Here is an 18,542-nt window from a genome sequence, read left to right as displayed (position 1 = left end):
CAGTGTTAACACACGTTCCAAACGGAGCAGGCCTGGCTCAAACGAAGGAGGGTGGCCTCTGCTTCATTTGCATTTAAGCGAGCAGGAAGGGAACAAAGGAAGCTCCAACAGGCGAGAAAAACGCAGCAGGGAACATCCTTACCCATAGACTTTTTGTCTCCCGGTGCCCAGCTGGAAATGTTTTTCAAAAGGGGGATAAGCTGTACAAAGGAGGGGCAGACACCCCATGGCACCCTTCTGGCTCCCTGCCCAGCCATTCTCTGCACCTAAAGCAACAGAGGAACCTTCACTGGATTCTGGGAGGAGGGGTCCTGACCTCGACCGAGGGGTTGGTCTGTGAGACCGCAGAGAGCATGTGGTGAGACACTTTGCTTGAACCCGACAGAGTTCGTTAAGTTAGGCACCAGGAGCCTTTTAATTTTATTTTCCTGGAACCATCTTTGACTTTTATGCCTCATGTCATGTACACACGTAACAGCTCACTCTTGTTTTACCGAATCCTGCGTGTTTAAATTGGAGTGTCTGGGAACCTCCATCTGGGGTGGCAAGTTAAGTAATGGACCTGCATTGGCCAGCAGAGGGCTAGGCAGTCCAGGACATATGCTTCCAGGGGGAAAGCTACAACTGGGGGTGTGCTGGGGGTCACCCAGCAGTATAACCAAGGCTGGCAGGAGCCAAAGGACGGCTGGCTGGCCGGCCGCAGCACACACAGACGTGGCTGCGGGTGACTTGCAGGCTGGGGCTGTTTGTGCAAAGGGCCCCCCAAGTTAGAGGGTTGGGGTGACCCAGCTACTCACTGGTCTGGATTGTGCCTGGCATGTCACAGCAACGGAGGATCTGGCACTGAAAAGAGCACTGGGGGGGGCAGGATGCATAGGGCTGCCCCCTTCGGATGGGATTAACACAAGGAAAAAGAATCCAGACAGAAAATGGTGCAGCCCTGCCCAGCATCCCTCCCCTCAAGGGACGACTCGGGCCCAGCCGGGCACCGCCCTCCCCACCCCCGAGGGACGACACAGAACCAGCCAGGTAACACCTGCCCCTGCAGCCCACGGGCCCCATGCTCACTCCGGTTACTGACTCTCGTTCACTGGGTTTTATTCCGAGATTCACACAGCTGGGAGTCGTGCAATGGGCCACGTTCCCATCCCCAGCCCAGCGCCCTTCCGCCCACCCCTCACGCCGAGGCCTCCGTCTCGCCAGGCTCCTGTGTCTCCAGTGCCTGCCGGGTGTCTGCCTGCCAGAGCTGCACCAGATCCGTGGGGGTCTTTCCTGCCTGTGAGGGGAGGGAGGGGGCAGAGAGTGAGATGAGCCAGTACCTCCTGCCCCATGCGACGGCACCAGCAAGGAGCAGCCCCGCTGGGGCTGGGATGTGTGGGAGGTGCCATGACCTGCCACCCCTCCATGAACTGCAGACAGCTCAGGCTCCTGCTGTGCGGCACATCCGGTGAGCCCCTTCTCCCAGTGCCGGGGCTCTGCCCCCCAAGAAGGAGAGCCCCCGCTGGCGACAGAAGCTCTTACCTGCGCTGTGCGATCCCACCGCTGGGGCTGCCCCCTCCCCGCCCCCTCCAGCCCAGGCAGCAGCAGGGGGAGCTACTCACCAGGTTCTGGGCCATCATGTCCGCCCCGCACAGGATCAGCATCTTAATGATCTCGTAGCGGTTGAGCCGCACGGCGTCATGCAGCGCGCTGTCCCCCTCCTGCCAGGGACAGAGCGCACGGGCGTCACAGGGAACCCCCATCCTGCAGCCCCACCGTGGGAATAGTGCGGCTCCCCTCCCCCAAATGGAGCCCAGTCCGGCCTGGGGCAGGAACGCAGAGCCCCGAGCACGTGGCTCCCGCCCCACACCCGGCGCCATGGGACGGCGAGGGAGAGAATGGCGGGGCTGGGCCCCCCAAGGGCAGCAGCACCCAGTCTGCACGGGGCCAGCACGGCCTGGGGGGGGTGTATGCGTGGGAGGATGTGACGCCGGAGGGAACGGGGTGACCATTTAGAATGGTATCCAGACCAATATTACCACACTGCAGTGAATCCTAGACCAGACCTGCCATGTAAGGTGTCAGCGAGAAAGGCTTGGGAACAGGGGCCGCAAACAGAAGTTTGTGGGAGGGCGACGTAATATAGTCGCTATGGTTAGGAAGGGCCAACACCAGTGCCACGCTGCTCCTGTCTCCTCCACCTGCACCTGCATCCAGACAGCGAACCTGACCATGGACGCCTCCACCCAGATCCTGGTGTGGACTTGCAGAGACTGTGGCGGGCGTTTCCCACTCTCAGAAAGCCACGCTGGGGGACCATCCAGTGCGAAAGGTGCCTGCTGGTGGAATCTCTCAGGAAGCAGGGGGGAGAGCTACAGGAGGAGGTGGCTAGGCCGATGCGCATCCGTGCCCACAAGGAATTCATTGACAGTTTTCATATGGAGGCTTCCATGGCTGAGGACGCTATCCAGCTACAGAGGACTGCGCACACCGCCGGGGGAGGAGGACATGGCTCTGTCACAGGCAGGACACTGGCTGCTGGTGACTTCCGGCAGCAGGCCGTGCCCCATCCCTACTCCCAACCCACCCACCATGGTGATGGAAAACCGATACGCTGCCCTGGCAACGAGTGGTGAGGAATCGCCCCCAAAGGTGGAGGAAGAGAGGCCATGTACCCCCAAGGCTTGGAGGATCACAGCCGCCACTCCCAAGAGGAAACGTAGGGTAGGGGTGATGGGATCCGCTCTTCTGAGGGGAACGGAGGCACCTATCTGTCGCCCTGACATGGCATCCCGGGAGGTATGCTGCCTGCCAGGGGCCCGTATCTGAGACGTTATGGAGGGATTGTCGAGGATCATCCATCCCTCTGACTACTACCCCATGCTACTCATCATAGAATCATAGAATATCAGGGTTGGAAGGGACCTCAGAAGGTCATCTAGTCCAACCCCCTGCTCAAAGCAGGACCAATCCCCAATCAAATCATCCCAGCCAGGGCTTTGTCAAGCCTGACCTTAAAAACTTCTAAGGAAGGAGATTCTACCACCTCCCTAGGTAACGCATTCCAGTGTTTCACCACCCTCTTGGTGAAAAAGTTTTTCCTAATATCCAACCTAAACCTCCCCCACTGCAACTTGAGACCATTACTCCTTGTCCTGTCCTCTTCTACCACTGAGAATAGTCTAGAACCATCCTCTCTGGAACCACTTCTCAGGTAGTTGAAAGCAGCTATCAAATCCCCCCTCATTCTTCTCTTCTGAAGACTAAACATCCCCAGTTCCCTCAGCCTCTCCTCATAAGTCATGTGTTCCAGACCCTTAATCATTTTTGTTGCCCTTCGCTGGACTCTCTCCAATTTATCCACATCTTTCTTGTAGTGTGGGGCCCAAAACTGGATATAGTACTCCAGATGAGGCCTCACCAATGTCGAATAGAGGGGAACGATCACATCCCTCGATCTGCTCGCTATGCCCCTACTTATACATCCCAAAATGCCATTGGCCTTCTTGGCAACAAGGGCACACTGCTGACTCATATCCAGCTTCTCATCCACTGTCACCCCTAGGTCCTTTTCCGCAGAACTGCTGCCTAGCCATTCGGTCCCTAGTCTGTAGCGGTGCATTGGGTTCTTCCGTCCTAAGTGCAGGACTCTGCACTTGTCCTTGTTGAACCTCATCAGATTTCTTTTGGCCCAATCCTCCAATTTGTCTAGGTCCCTCTGTATCCGATCCCTGCCCTCCAGCGTATCTACCACTCCTCCTAGTTTAGTATCATCCGCAAATTTTCTGAGGGTGTAATCCATCCATGTGGGCACAAATGATACTACGAGGTTTGACCCTCAGCAGATCAGAAGTGACTACAGGGCTCTGGGAGTAAGGGTGAGGGAGTTGGGAGCGCAGGTGCTGTTCTCTTCAGTCAAGGGTAGGGGCCTAGGCAAAGACAGATGCATCCTGGAGGTGAATGCCTGGCTGCGAGGATGGTGTCGCCAGGAGGGCTTCGGCTTCCTTGACTACGGGTTGCTGTTTCAGGTAGAAGGATGCTAATCAGAGATAGGCAGACCCCATCGAGGAAGGAGAAGAGCATTTTTGGCTACAGACTGGCTAACCTAGTGAGGAGGGCTTTACATTAAGTTTGAAAGGGGCAGGTGACCAAAGCCCACAGGTACATGAAGAACATGGAGACCTAGGAGAAGGTTCTCAATCTGGGGGGAGCATGGGCTGTTATAACAGGGATAAAGGAGAGACAAGACAGAACTTGGGAGCGGAAATCAAATCAGTATCTGAGATGTCTGTATACTGATGCAAGAAGTCTGGGAAATAAGCAGGAAGAATTCGAAATGCTAGTAAATAAACACAACTATGACCTAGTTGGCATCACGGAGACTTGGTGGGATAATACACATGACTGGAATATTGGTATAGAAGGGTACAGCTTGCTGAGGAAGGACAGGCAGGGAAAAGGGAGGAGACGTTGCCACAGATATTAGAAACCTACACACTTGGACTGAGGTTGAGATGGGAGCAGGAGACAGACTTGCTGAGAGGCTCTGGGTAAGGACACGAGGGGCACAAACCAAGGGTGATGTCATGGTCGGGGTCTAGACCAGCTAGCCAGGAAGAAGAGGTGGGTGAGGCTTTTTTTAAACAACTAACAAAATCATCCAAAGCCCGGGACTTGGTGGTGATGGGGGACTTCAACACCCAGACATCTGCTGGGAAAACAACACAGCGGGGCACAGAATCTCCAACAAGTTCTTGGAATGTGTTGGAGACAATTTTTTATTTCAGAAGGTGGAGACAGCTACTAGGGGAGAGGCTGTTCTAGGTTTGATTTTGACAAATAGGGAGGAACTTGTGGAGAATTTGAAAGTGGAAGGCAGCTTAGCTGGAAGTGATCATGAAATGATGAGTTCATGATTCTAAGGAATGGTAGGAGGGAGAACAGCACAATAAAGACAATGGATTTCAAGAAGGCAGACTTAGCAAACTCAGGGAGTTATAGGTCAGATCCCAGGGGAAGCAAGTCTAAGGGGAAAAACAATAGAAGACAGTTGGCAGTTTTTCAAAGAGACATTATTAAGGGCACAAGAGCAAACTATCCCACTGCGTAGGAAAGACAGGAAGTCTGGCCAGAGACCACCCTGGCTTAACCAGGAGATCTTCATGATCTAAAACTCAGAAATAAGAGTCCTACAAAAAGTGGAAACTAGGTCTGTCATAAATATAAAGGGAAGGGAACCACCTTTCTGTACACAGTGCTATAAAATCCCTCCTGGCCAGAGGCAAAACCCTTTCACCTGTAAAGGGTTAAGAAGCTAAGATAACCTCGCTGGCACCTGACCAAAATGACCAATGAGGAGACAAGATACTTTCCAAGCTGGAGGGGGGGGAAACAAAGGTTCTCTCTGTCTGTGTGATGCTTTTGCCGGGACCAGAGCAAGAATGCAGGTCAGAACTCCTGTAAAGAGTTAGTAAGCAATCTAGTTAGATATGTGTTAGATTCTGTTTTGTTTAAATGGCTGATAAAATAAGTTGTGCTGAATGGAAAGTAGATTCCTGTTTTTGTGTCTTTTTGTAACTGAAGGTTTAGCCTAGAGGGATTCTCTATGTTTTGAATCTGATTACCCTGTAAGATATTTACCATCCTGATTTTACAGAGGTGATTCTTTTACTTTTTCTTTAATTAAAATTCTTCTTTTAAGAACCTGATTGCTTTTTCATTGTTCTTAAGATCCAAGGGTTTGGGTCTGTGTTTACCTATGCAAATTGGTGAGGATTTTTACCAAGCCTTCCCCAGGAAAGGGAGTGTAGGGCTTGGGGGTATATTTTGGGGGAAGACGTCTCCAAGTGGTCTCTTTCCCTGTTCTTTATTTAAAACTCTTGGTGGTGGCAGCATAGGGTTCAAGGACAAGGCAAAGTTTGTACCTTGAGGAAGTTTTTAACCTAAGCTGGTAAGAATAAGCTTAGGGGGTCTTTCATGCAGGTCCCCACATCTGTACCATAGAGTTCAGAGTGGGGAAGGAACCTTGACAAGGTCAAATGACAAAGGATGAATATAAACAAATAATACAAGTATGTAGGGACAAAATTGGAAAGGCCAAGGCACAAAACAAGATCAAACTAGCTAGAGACATAAAGGATGACAATAAAACATTCTACAAATACATTAGAAGCAAGAGGAAGACCAAGGACAGGGTAGGCCTGTTACTCAATGATGGGGGGAAAATAATAACAGAAATTGTAGAAATGGCAGAGGTGCTTAATGACTTCTTCATTTCAGTTTTCACCAAGAAGATTGGTGGTGATTGGACATCTAACCGTGAATGCTGGTGAAAATGAGGTCGGATCAGAAGAGGCTAAAATAGGGAAAGAACAAGTTAAAAATTACTTTGACAAGTTAGATGTCTTCAAGTCACCAGGGCCTGATGAAATGCATCCTAGAATACTCAAGGAGCTGACTGAGGAGATATCTGAACCATTAGCGATTATCTTTGAAAAGTCATGGAAGGCGGGAGAGATTCCAGAAGACTGGAAAAGGGCAAATCTAGTGCCCATCTACAAAAAGGGAAATAAGGACAACCCAGGGAATTACAGACCAATCAGCTTAAATTCAGTACCCAGAAAGATAATGGAGCAAATACTTAAGCAATCAATTTGCAAACATTTAGAAGATAATAAGGTGATAAGTAACAATCAGCATGGATTTGTCAAGAACAAATCATGTCAAACCAACCTGATCGCTTTCTTTGATGGGTTACAAGCCTTGTGGATGGAGGGAAGCGGTAGATGTGGTATATCTTAACTTTAGTAAAGCTTTTGATACTGTCCCTCATGACCTTCTCATAAACAAACTAGGGAAATGCAACCTAGATGGAGCTTGTCATAAATATAAAGGGAAGGCTAACCACCTTTAAATCCCTCCTGGCCAGAGGCAAAACCCTTTCACCTGTAAAGGGTTAAGAAGCTAGGATAACCTCGCTGGCACCTGACCAAAATGACCAATGAGGAGACAAGATACTTTCCAAGCTGGAGGGGGGGGAACAAAGGTTCTCTCTGTCTGTGTGATGCTTTTGCCGGGACCAGAGCAGGAATGCAGGTCAGAACTCCTGTAAAGAGTTAGTAAGCAATCTAGTTAGATATGCGTTAGAGTCTGTTTTGTTTAAATGGCTGATAAAATAAGTTGTGCTGAATGGAATGTAGATTCCTGTTTTTGTGTCTTTTTGTAACTGAAGGTTTAGCCTAGAGGGATTCTCTATGTTTTGAATCTGATTACCCTGTAAGGTATTTACCATCCTGATTTTACAGAGATGATTCTTTTACCTTTTCTTTAATTGAAATTCTTCTTTTAAGATCCTGATTGCTTTTTCATTGTTCTTAAGATCCAAGGGTTTGGGTCTGTGTTCACCTATGCAAATTGGTGAGGATATTTATCAAGCCTTCCCCAGGAAAGGGGGTGTAGGGCTTGGGGGGATATTTTGGGGGGGAGATGTTTCCAAGTGGGCACTTCCCCTGTTCTTTGTGTAACACTTTGGTGGTGGCAACATTTAACCTAAGCTGGTAAGAATAAGCTTAGGGGGTCTCTCATGCAGGCCCCCACATCTGTACCCTAGAGTTCAGAGTGGGGAAGGAACCTTGACAGAGCTACTATAAGGTGGGTGCATAACTGGTTGGAAAACCGTTCCCAGAGAGTAATTATCCATGGTTCACATTCATGCTGGAAGGGCATAACGAGTGGGGTCCCACAGGGATCGGTTCTGGGTCCAGTTCTGTTCAATATCTTCATCAATATAGAGTACACTTATAAAGTTTGCGGATGATACTAAGCTGGGAGGGGTTGCAAGTGCTTTAGAGGATAGGATTAAAATTCAAAATGATCTGGACAAACTGGAGCAATGGTCTGAAGTAAATAGGATGAAATTCAATAAGAACAAATGCAAAGTACTCCACGGAGGAAGGAACAATCAGTTGCACACATACCAAATGGGAAATGACTGCCCAGGAAGGAGTACTGCAGAAAGGGATCTGCGGGTCATAGTGGACGACAAGCTAAATATGAGTCAACAGTGTAAGGCTGTTGCAAAAAAAGCGAACATCGTTCTGGGATTTTTTAGCAGGAGTGTTGTACGCAAGACACAAGAAGTAATTCTTCCGCTCTACTCCGCACTCATTAGGCCTCAACTGGAGCATTGTGTGCAGTTCTGGGCACCACATTTCAGGAAAGATGTGGACAAACTGGAGAGGGTCCAGAGAAGAGCAACAAAAATGATTAAAGGTCTAGAAAACATGAGCTCTGAGGGAAGACGGAAAAAATGGGGTTTGTTTAGTCTGGTGAAGAGAAGACTGAGAGGGGACATGAGAACAGTTTTCAAGTATGTAAAAGGTTGTTACAAGGAGGAGGGGGAAGAATTGTTCTCCTTAACCTCTGAGGCTAGGACGAGAAGCAATGGGCTTAAATTGCAGCAAGGGAGGTTTAGGTTGGACATTAGGAAAAACTTCCTAACTGTCAGCGCGGTTAAGCCCTGGGATAAATTGCCTGGGGAGGTTGTGGTGTCTCGGAGTCCCCGGGCGATGCTCTGGAACTGCTCCCTACGAAGCCAGGCAGGACTCTGGGGCAGTCTCCTTTCTGTGAGCAGCCTGTCTGCAGGACACACAGCTCACCCAGCTTCCACCTTCCTGGGTCTGACCTCAGAGCATTCAGCATCCTCTGCCCCTCCGTGCGCTTCCCACCGCGAGTCCGCCCAGGCGGGGCTCCTGGGGAAGCCAGAGGGTCCTGCCCCCCAACTCCGCAGTCAGACGGGACTCTCAGCCAGCCAGGAAAACAGAAGGTTTATTAGACGACAGGGACATGGTCTAACACAGAACTTGTAGGTGCAGAGAACCGGACCCCTCAGCCGGGTCCATTTTGGGGGGCAGTGAGTCAGACAACCACGTCTGCCCTTCACTCCATGTCCCTGCCGGCCCCTAACTGACTCACCCTCCAGCCCCTCCTCCTCTGGGCTTTGTCCCTTTCCCGGGCCAGGAGGTCAACTGATTCCTTTGCTCTCCAATCCTTTAGCTCTCACCTTGGAGGGGGAAAGGGCCCAGGCCATCAGTTGCCAGGAAACAGGGTGTCGGCCATTGTCTGTGTCCAGACCCCTGCACACACCTGCCCTCTAGGGCTCTGCAATGATCATACACCCTTATCCCACCACCGAGATACTTAAGAACTGCCCAGGGGAAACTGAGGCACCCCCACAACATTCAGAGGAAACATTAAGAACAGTCCCGCTTCGTCACATGTGGAATCTCCATCAGTTGAGATTTTTAAGAGCAGGCTGGACAAACACCTGTCAGGAATGGTCTAGATAATTAGTCCTGCCACGAGTGCAGGGGACTGGACCAGACAACCTCTCGAGGTCCCTTCCAGTTCTATGATTCTCTAAGCATGATAAACTTTGTTTATATGTTGATATCACCTTTGTACCGTGAGTTATAAGTGTGTGCTATATCTATATGTCCAACCCGCGCTGGGCCTGGCTGACACCCCCAGACAGACTGGCATCAGCACTATCCAGCCTGCTGGATGGCCCATCAAGAGCAATCAGCTGAACAATGAGCCCACTGAGAGAAGCCAGGGTCGACACGTATGAGCCAGCAGGACAGGTAGGGACATGCCTGTGCACAGGGGACTCCAAGAGCTTTTCCATGCCCATGTGCTGCGAGCTTGTGTCTGGGACAAAGGATGTACAAGCCACGTGGCAAAGGACATAAAAGGCAGCTGCATCTTCTGCATTTCGTCTTCAATCCTGCTTCCCACCTCTGGAGCAACTTCTGTACAAACTGAGGCTCTGAACAAAGGACTGACTGAGCCATCCAAGCTCTGGGTGTGTTCCAGAGGGACTGTACAAGCCAGCAAACTCACCAAGGCTGCTAAGAACCCGATCTATGGACTCTGAAGTCGTATGTATGGATCTGACTGCTTTGATCGTTGAACAACTCTTTTCCCGTTCTTTTCGTTTGTAATAAACCTTTAGTTTTAGGTTTAAAGGCTTGGCTGGCAGCATGGGATTGTGGGTCAGATCCAAACCAGTGTTGCTCTGGGAATGTGGTGGCTGGCCCTTCTGGGTTCAGAAGGACATTTTGTATAAGTAAGCAGAGTTTCTAAGGTTTCAGAGTAGCAGCCGTGTTAGTCTGTATGCGCAAAAAGAAAAGGAGGACTTGTGGCACCTTAGAGACTAACTCATTTATTTGAGCATGAGCTTTCGTGAGCTACAGCTCACTTCATCGGATGCAGAGTTTCTAAGTAATTTCTCACTTTACTGAACCAGTTTGCTGACTGGGAGCCAGAGAACTGGAATGCAATAAAGGGTCCTGGGTGATTTCTTTTTTCAGCTTCTTGATAACTAGTGGGGGGGTTCAGGAGCACAGTCTGGGACTGGTTGGTGAATCTAACTTCAGTGTGAACCACCAGTCTGGGGGGAATCTGCTTCCCTTTTGCAGCCTGCCCTGACCTCAGCATTTTCAGTGTGGGCTGCTCTAGAAACCCCAGTCACAGGGGGGTGGGGGGATGCACACCTGGTGCTGGGGGTGCCAGACACCCGTGGGTACGGGCGCTGCTGCTTGGGGCTCTTACCCTGTCCCGGGAGTTGACATCCACCCCTGTGTTTATCAGATGCTCCACGATATCGGTCCGCCCAGTGCGGGTCGCCACATGCAGGGGGGTGCTCATGAGCTGAGTACGGCAAAGGGGGGGCACCTGCCATTAGCTCCCCGCTGGTTTAAAATAATTAATGCAGACAGCCAAATGCTGTAGCCTCAGTGCTACCCCCCATCTCTGCCCTATCCCCCACCCCCCCCCATAGCCCCGCCCCCCACCCTACTCACCTGCCACAACCCTGCCCCCACCCCGCATCCACCCACCTCAGCCCTGCCCCCTTACTTCTCCCTCACCTCTACCCACCCACCACAGCCCTGCTCGCACCCCACACCCATTGCCCCCCACAGCCACAGCCCTGCCCCCCCATTCACCCACCTCGGCCCTGCCCCCCGATACGTACTGCCAGACAGTCCCCCTCCACCACTTCCCTCCCGTCTCCTGCCACTGCTCTATGCCAGCCATAGCTCTCCCCGCCCCCCCGAGTGCTGCCATGGCCCCCCAGCCCCCACCTTATCTTTCAGGTTGAGGTCAGCGCCCCGGTCCTGCAGAAGCTTCACGGCGTCCAGGTGCCCCCCCCGGCAGGCCCAGTGCACGGCCGTGCAGTCCAGCTGCACAACCAAGAGACTCCGGTCAGGACGGTAGCAGCAACACCTGCACCCCCGGCTCCCCGCCCTGCGCCCCACACTGCCCACCCTCCAGTCCCTCCGCCAGCGGGTGGCGCTCACCCCCCCCGCCCAGGAGCCAGAGGGGTTCGGAGTGGGGGAGGGGGAGCAGAAAGAGCCCAGCAGCTCAGGGCCGGGGTGGTGCTTGGGGGGGGTTGTGGGGGCTATAGCCCCCCCCAACATTTGCCTTAGCCCCCCAGCTCTGAAGGCAGAGCAGAGATTGGTGGCTGCCGGCAGGGGCCCAGCTCCAGCAGCAGCGCGGGAGTAAGCCCGGGCGGGGGCCGGGGAGTCAGAGAGCAGCCCCCCCCGTGCCCCTGCCCGTGGGGCGCAGCGTGCCCATCCCCTGGAGCTGCAGGAGCAGCCGCACTGCACTGGGGGATGTGGGGTAGGGGGCTGGATGCTCCACCCCCTCCAGCGGCTGGGGAAGTCCCTGCAGTGGGGCAGGATGTGCATGGGCAGCAGCCCGGGGTCAACCTCGCACGCTGGTTTGGGGTCTGAGTCGAGGTGTGAACAGCCGGGGTTGGCGTCACCACGTCTCCCATGGTCCCTGCACCAGCTGTGCAGAGGAAGGGGTGTATGCCGTGCAGTAGCAGCGTGGTGCAGACTGCCCCCAGGAAGGGCTCCCCTGGGCTGCAGTGGCTGGGTCTGTCCGGCCGCCCCACATCCTCCGCCCCACTGCGGCTCCTCTGATGCCCCCTGATCCTGGATGGATTGGCCGGAGTGCAGACCCGGTGCCAGTCCCGGTGCCACCCAAACTGAGCACATCACTGCTTCACGGGCAGGGAGAGCGCTCGTCTCACCCGGTCTCGGAAGTCCACGGTGGCACCGTGGTCCAGCAGCCTCTCCAGGATCTCCATGTGCCCTTCCAGCGAGGCGCGGTGCAAGGCCGTCCGGTGGAACTGGGGCAGGAGGCAGCAAAGACATAGGTGTCAAAAGGACTCCCAGCCAGCGCTGCTGCACCACCCTGAGCAGCCACGGCCACCAGCCCTCCCAAGAGCAAGCCACGGCTCTCGCCCCAGGGAGTCTGTTCCTGGGCATGTCCGGGGTCGACTGGGCAAGGCACCGTCTCCAGGGAGGATGGCTTTCTCCGGGAGGTGCCTGGGAAGAGGAGGTGCCCCAGCCCAGCCATCCAAGGTCCATCTGGGGAAGGCTTGACCCCTGGTATCTAGGTGCCAACAGACCCAGATTAACCAGCATGCCCTCGGTGCCCTGGCACAGGGCCCCCATCTCAAGGGCCCCCCGGACCACCGGATTTGGGCGAGTGGTGTTGCGACCTGGCACACTGGGTCACAGCACAACTCAGGTTTCGACTCGACAGCCCTTCATCAAGGGGGGACTGGGCCAGATTGGGGCCCCCCCCAGTTTCCATAGTCCTCAGGGCCCCAGCGTTCTAGACTCCAGCACTGGATGCCCAAGGGGGCTGTTGGGGGGCTGGGCTGGCTGTGGGGGTGGAGGGGCCTGGGCTGGGCACTGCCCGCTTGCTGGAGCCTGCTTGCACAGGTTTGCCAGGGGGGCAAGGGATGGGGGGGGCGTTACCTCGTCACAGGTGTCAGGGGAGCCCCCGTCCCCCAGGAACGTCTCAATGACACGGATCTTGCCCTGCACAGCTGCCCTCAGGAACGTCTCCTCCTCCACAGGGCCCACCTGCAGGGTGGATGGGACAGCAGCTCAAGGGGTCTGTGTGCCCCATGTGGGGAGCTCCACGAACCTGGCCCCAGAGCCCCTGCCCCACAGGGGAGGATGCCAGCTCCATGGCCCTCGCCCCAGAGCCCCTGCCCCAGAGGTGCTCTGACTGGGAGGGGGCTTTTCTGTGGGGTGGCCACCATCTTGGTCAACAACAGGGATCTGCTGGGCCCCCCAGCCAGGCTGGCACAGACCCACATCCTCCCGGGACCCTTCCCCTCCCCCCTTACAATCTCCTCGGGCTCCGGCTTGGGCTCCGGCGCCGCCTTCTCCACCCTGCGCTTCCGGCGCGTCTTGCGCAGCTCGAAGAGGTACTGGATGCCGCCCACGTGGATGATCTCCCGGCGCAGGTCCAGCGAGCTCTTCCGCTCCCGCCCCTGGCCCTGCGGAGACGGGGCAGAGCCACGCTGGAGCCTCTGGGGAGAGCCCTGCCAGGGCGCCGGACTCCTGGGTCCCTCCCCGGCAGCGCCCGTTCCCTGGCTTTAAACAAGCAGGATGTGGGATACCCCCAACCTGTCCCCCCCACAGACTCCCTGGTCCCCATCTGCCTGGCCCCTGGTCCTGACCCCCAACCCTCTCCACAGATCCCCTGGTCCTGACCCCCATCTGCCTGGCCCCTGGTCCTGATCCCCAACCCTCCGCACAGACACTCTGGTCCTGACCCCAACCCAGACCCCCTGATCCTGACCCCCAACCCACCCCCCACAGATCTCCTGACTCCCAACTGCCTGGCCCTTCCCTGGCCTCTTAACAATCACCCTGTAACAACATGAGGGGTTTTCTTGGTTGTTCCTTGTTTCCTATGGGGGGCTTTCTGGGTTGCATGCAGAGGGGGTGGGAAGCGGTGTTACTGGTTTAACGAGGGGATGGGAGAGGGAGTTTGTTGTTCCAGAGGACCGGCCAGAGAACGGGGGACCCAGCCGATGGCCTGGAGCATGGAGACCCCAGCGACTGGCGACCTGGGGACCCAGCTCAGTGGCAGCCGGTTCTGGCCAGCGGGAGAACAAGGGCTGTGAAGAGAGAACCCGCGGGACCGGACCAGCTGGTCCAGCCAGAGGGGAGAGAGGGCAGACGAGAGGAGAGGGGGCCCAGGCGACCCTGTTTCCTGCTTACCTGGAGAGAAGACAATGGACAGAGGGGAGCTTGGGGCCGGTGCTATCAGATGCCCAGCTGGGCAGCAGGGGGGCTCGGGGCTGGAGGGAGGGAGCAGGCAGAGCCCCCCTGGGTGCAGGGAGACTTGGATGTCCTGGGCTGAGGGAGGCCAGGCCTGAGGTCCTGAGAGTTTCCTGGGCTGTGTTCAACGCTCAATAAACCTCCTGTTTTACGCTGGCTGAGAGTCGCTCCGGTGTAGGGAACAAGGGGAATCGTCCCCGTTGGGGGATGGAGGCCCTGGGGGGTCCAGAGTGAGGGGACTCCCCGAGGGGGCCCACGGCAGAGACAGGGGTGCTAAAGCTCCGAGAGATGCGGATCCAGGAGGCGAAGGGGCTTAACCCCGACAGAGAGTGGACCCCCGGGAGAAGGCTGTCTCACTGAAAGGGGCACCCCGCCATGGACCACACGGGGCCAAGAGTGGGCACGATCTGTGAGTCCGTGACACCCAACCCCTGGCCCCTCATCAATCCCTCAGCCCTGACCCCTCCCAGAATGCCTGCTCCAGCCCCCAACCAGGAAACCCCCGCACCATCACGCACTGCCCAGCCCCCAACGGCCGACCCCCCCCATCACAGACTGCCGACCCCAGTCCCAGCAGAGGGAAGCCACGTGGGGCAGCGCTGCCATCTGTGTTTAACAGCTGGCCTGGGCCAGGTGTCTGGCAGGCTGCTGAGGGGTTCCTGCCCAGCACCCCGGGGGCAGTGAGCCAGGGGCCTGGTGCTGGCCCTGTGCCCCACACTCCATGGCGGGTGGGGAATGGATTCAAGGTGCAGAGAGCAGCCCCAGCCAGCCAGGCCTGTTGGGGGCATCAGCCTAGAACAGCCCAGCCCAGCCCCGCTCCTGTGCTGGGCTCCCGGTGGGGCTCTGCACGCACAGGGGCTGCCCACGCGGCCTCAGTGCAGGGGCAGGGCCCCCACACAGCACTGCCAGCCTGCCCCCGGGTCTGGCCGGCCCCTGCCCCTCATGCCGCTGGCTGGGCCCTCTGGCTGGGGCTGCCTCCCGAATACCGTAGGTTCCCCCTCTGCACCATGTCGGCCCCGCTCCATCTGGCCTGGACCCAGCCTGCAGCTCCGGACACGGGTGCCCAGGGGGAGGTGACGAGCCCAGACGTGGGGCCAGTTCCCTGCTGACCCCCAGTGCCAGTGCAGGCAGCGTGTGGTGGGGGCCGCAGCCAGGGTAACCCCTCAGTGCCCAGCCCTGCACCTTCCTGGCACAGTCTGATGGGGGGGGCTGGGGCAGGGAAGGGTTAACAGTGCAAGCCAGACAGGGTGTGGGGGGCTGCAGGGCTCGCTGTGCTGGTGCGGGGTGAGGCTGCCAGGGTCTGGCTGTGATGCCCCCGGCAGGGCAGGCCAAGCCCGCGTACCTTGAGCCCCTCGATGCCCCAGTGAACGGGGCCGCGGCGCTTCTCATCCTCCAGCTCTGGCGTGTCCATTCTCGCCACCGCCGGCGGCATCTCGGGGGTCTGGCTCTTGCGCCCCTGTCAAGCCAAGCAGAGAAGCCGGCAGGGTGAGGGCCAGGCCCCGGCCTGCCCCCCCACCCCCCTCAGGAGTCTGTCCCCTGCCTCCCTTGGCATTCGGCCCAGGCCCCCTCCCGCCACAGCCCCGGTACCCACATGGGCACTGCACGTGCACGGGGTTTAGCCTGAGTTGCCAAGGGCAACAGCTTAATCTCTGGGCACTTCCAGCCCTGGCCCCTCAGGGGCCCCCAGCTCTGGCCCCATAACAGACCAGGAGGTGGCGCTGGCGTCCTCATGGACACGCCCCATTGATCTGGGTCTGCTCACTCCCTGTGGCCAGCCCCAAAGGCTCGTCTCCCCGAGGGCCCCTCCCAGGATCCCCCAGGCCTGGGGCCCACCCCGAACAGGGGCGACCCCATGCCTGCACTTGCCATGGGACTGACTCCCCCCGCACTGCACCCCACACCCCATGCTGGTGCCCTGTACCCCACACCCTCCCATTTCAAGAGCGTCCCAACGCCCTAGCTGGGGCAGGGCCTTACGGCCTCCCTGCCCACCGCATGGCACGCGCCCAGCATCAGCCCTGCACGGGGTGCCCGGCCCCTGGCTGCCCGCCGAGCACAGGCCCAGACACGGGGCCAGCGCAGACTGAGGCGTTTCCCCAGTCGGTGAGTCTGGGAGGTTACCGAACCCTGGTGCCCTGAGCCCATGGTGATGGGCGCAGGTTCGGGTGTAGGCAACCAATGGTAATGCAGCCCTGCGGAGAGCCTGGCCCCTGGGGCCCAGTCCCGCTCCAGGCGCCCCCCCCGTTACCCCCATCCCTGGCCCACTTCGGGCGCCCCCCTGTCACCCCTAGCCCAGCCCTGCTCCAGGCACCCCCGTCACCCCCAGCCCAGCCCCGCTCCAGGCGCTGCCCATGACCCCCAGCCCAGCCCCACTCCAGGTGCCCCCCGTCACCCCCAGCCCAGCCCCGCTCCAGGCGCCCCCCCTTACCCCCAGCCCAGCCCCGCTCCAGGCGCCCCCCCTTACCCCCAGCCCAGCCCCGCTCCAGGCGCCCCCCCCGTCACCCCCAGCCCAGCCCCGCTCCAGGCACCCCCCTGTCACCCCCAGCCCAGCCCCGCTCCAGGCGCCGCCCGTGACCCCCAGCCCAGCCCCACTCCAGGCGCCCCCCCCCGTCACCCTCAGCCCAGCCCCGCTCCAGGCGCCCCCCTGTCACCTCCAGCCCAGCCCCGCTCCAGGCCCCCCCGTCACCCCAGCCCAGCCCCGCTCCAGGCGCCCCCCCGTCGCCCCCAGCCCAGCCCCGCTCCAGGCGCCCCCCTGTCACCCCCAGCCCAGCCCCGCTCCAGGCACCCCCGTCGCCCCCAGCCCAGCCCCGCTCCAGGTGCCCCCCATCACCCCTAGCCCAGCCCCGCTCCAGGCACCCCCCCGTCACCCCCAGCCCAGCCCTGCTCCAGGCGCCCCCCCGTCGCCCCCAGCCCAGCCCTGCTCCAGGTTCCCCCCATCACCCCTAGCCCAGCCCCGCCCCAGGCACCCCCCCGTCGCCCCCAGCCCAGCCCCGCTCCAGGCCCCCTTTGCCCTCCAGCTCGCTCACCCAGGGTCTCACCTCCTGCTCCTCCAGCTTCTGGTCAACCAGCTCTGTGGCCCACTTCACGCCCTGCTCCATGGGTGCCCAGGCCAGCGGCTCCTCTCCCGGGCAGTGCCTGGCTGTGCCCTGGGGCCGCCTGGGGCCCCGTGCGAGCGCACGCTGCGGTGGGGGGCTCCGCGGCCCCGCGGTTTATGCACTGCCGCTCCTCCGCCCCAAGGCCCCAGGGAGCCGACACGTGCCCGGCCCACGCGACCCGGGAGCCTTTGTCATGAGCTCACCCGGCTGCATTCTCAGCCCTGCTGCCGGGGTCACCTTCACCCAGCGCCTGGCCCCGGTGCCGTGCCCCACCCGCTGGGCCGCGCAGAGGGGGACGGGTGCTGCTCTGTGGGGAGCCGGAGACTCCTGGGCAGGCCGGGTCGCACGGGGGGCTCTGTGGGGTGGGGGCCTTGGCTGGCCCCGTGCCAGGACCCCCAGCAGTCTGGGCAGGGGGGCACTTTGTTCCGTTCCCACACCTGACCTGACGTCGCTCCCCCCAGCCAGAGCCCCCCGGACCCGGGGGTTATTTCCGTGTGACGGGGCCAGCTCCACGGTGCCCTGGGTGCCCCGCAGCCGCCGGCTGCCCCAGGCGGGCGCCACGTGAGAACGGGCAGCGTCTGTCCCCCTGGGCCCGGCTGGGGGGCCGGGGATGAGCTCAGGAGCTGCTGGCTCTGCACACAAAGCCTCAGACACAGCCCAGCCCGGGACGCGCTGCCCGGCCTGTGCCCCCGTCCCCACCCCCCCGGCCTGTGCCCCCATCCCTGCCCCACCCCCCCGGCCTGTGCCCCCCCGGCCTGTGCCCCCATCCCCGCCCCACCCCCCTGGCCTGTGCCTCCCCCGGCCTGTGCCCCCCCGGCCTGTGCCCCCATCCCCGCCCCACCCCCCTGGCCTGTGCCTCCCCGGCCTGTGCCCCCATCCCCGCCCCACCCCCCTGGCCTGTGCCTCCCCCGGCCTGTGCCCCCCCGGCCTGTGCCCCCATCCCCGCCCCACCCCCCTGGCCTGTGCCTCTCCCGGCCTGTGCCCCGCCCCCCGGCCTGCGCCCCCATCCCCGCCCCACCCCCCCGGCCTGTGCCCCCTGGCCTGTGCCCCGCCCCCCAGCCTGTGCCCCTGTCCCCACCCCCCCCGGCCTGTGCCCCCCCGGCCTGTGCCCCGCCCCGCGGCCTGTGCCTCCCCCGGTCTGTGCCCCCATCCCCACCCCACCCCCCTGGCCTGTGCCCCCCCCGGCCTGTGCCCCCCCGGCCTGTGCCCCCGTCCCCACCCCCCCAGCCTGTGCCCCTATCCCCGCCCCACCCCCCTGGCCTGTGCCTCCCCCGGCCTGTGCCCCCCCGGCCTGTGCCCCCATCCCCACCCCACC

At 59.0% G+C, this 18,542-nt stretch overlaps 1 protein-coding gene across 1 annotated transcript; it reads right to left on the bottom strand.

The window, feature by feature from the left end:
* Positions 1-472: 472 nt before the first annotated feature.
* On the bottom strand, positions 473-17,334 carry ANKRD2 (ankyrin repeat domain 2). Its single transcript, XM_037904873.2, has 9 exons — positions 17,171-17,334; positions 15,475-15,588; positions 13,190-13,342; positions 12,813-12,920; positions 12,077-12,175; positions 11,124-11,222; positions 10,591-10,689; positions 1,602-1,700; positions 473-1,276 (listed from the first exon to the last, which is right to left on the bottom strand). The coding sequence occupies exons 1-9, from the start codon at positions 17,228-17,230 to the stop codon at positions 1,178-1,180; spliced, it is 930 nt and encodes a 309-aa protein (XP_037760801.1). The 5' UTR covers positions 17,231-17,334; the 3' UTR covers positions 473-1,177.
* Between the last annotated feature and the right edge of the window lie 1,208 nt (positions 17,335-18,542).

This window comes from Chelonia mydas, chromosome 7, assembly GCF_015237465.2.
Source record: "Chelonia mydas isolate rCheMyd1 chromosome 7, rCheMyd1.pri.v2, whole genome shotgun sequence".
Lineage (NCBI taxonomy): Eukaryota > Metazoa > Chordata > Testudines > Cheloniidae > Chelonia > Chelonia mydas.
This window is presented reverse-complemented; position numbering and strand designations above follow the sequence as displayed.

Bases quoted from the DNA above. Each gene is read 5' to 3' on its own strand.
- ANKRD2 (XM_037904873.2), bottom strand. From the start codon at position 17,230: ATGGAGCAGGGCGTGAAGTGGGCCACAGAGCTGGTTGACCAGAAGCTG. The intron at 13,343-15,474 runs GTACGCGGGCTT...CCGTCTCCGCAG, and splicing joins GGGGCATCGAGGGGCTCAAG to GGCCAGGGGCGGGAGCGGAA. The intron at 11,223-12,076 runs GTGAGACGAGCG...TTGGTTGTGCAG, and splicing joins CCGTGGACTTCCGAGACCGG to CTGGACTGCACGGCCGTGCA.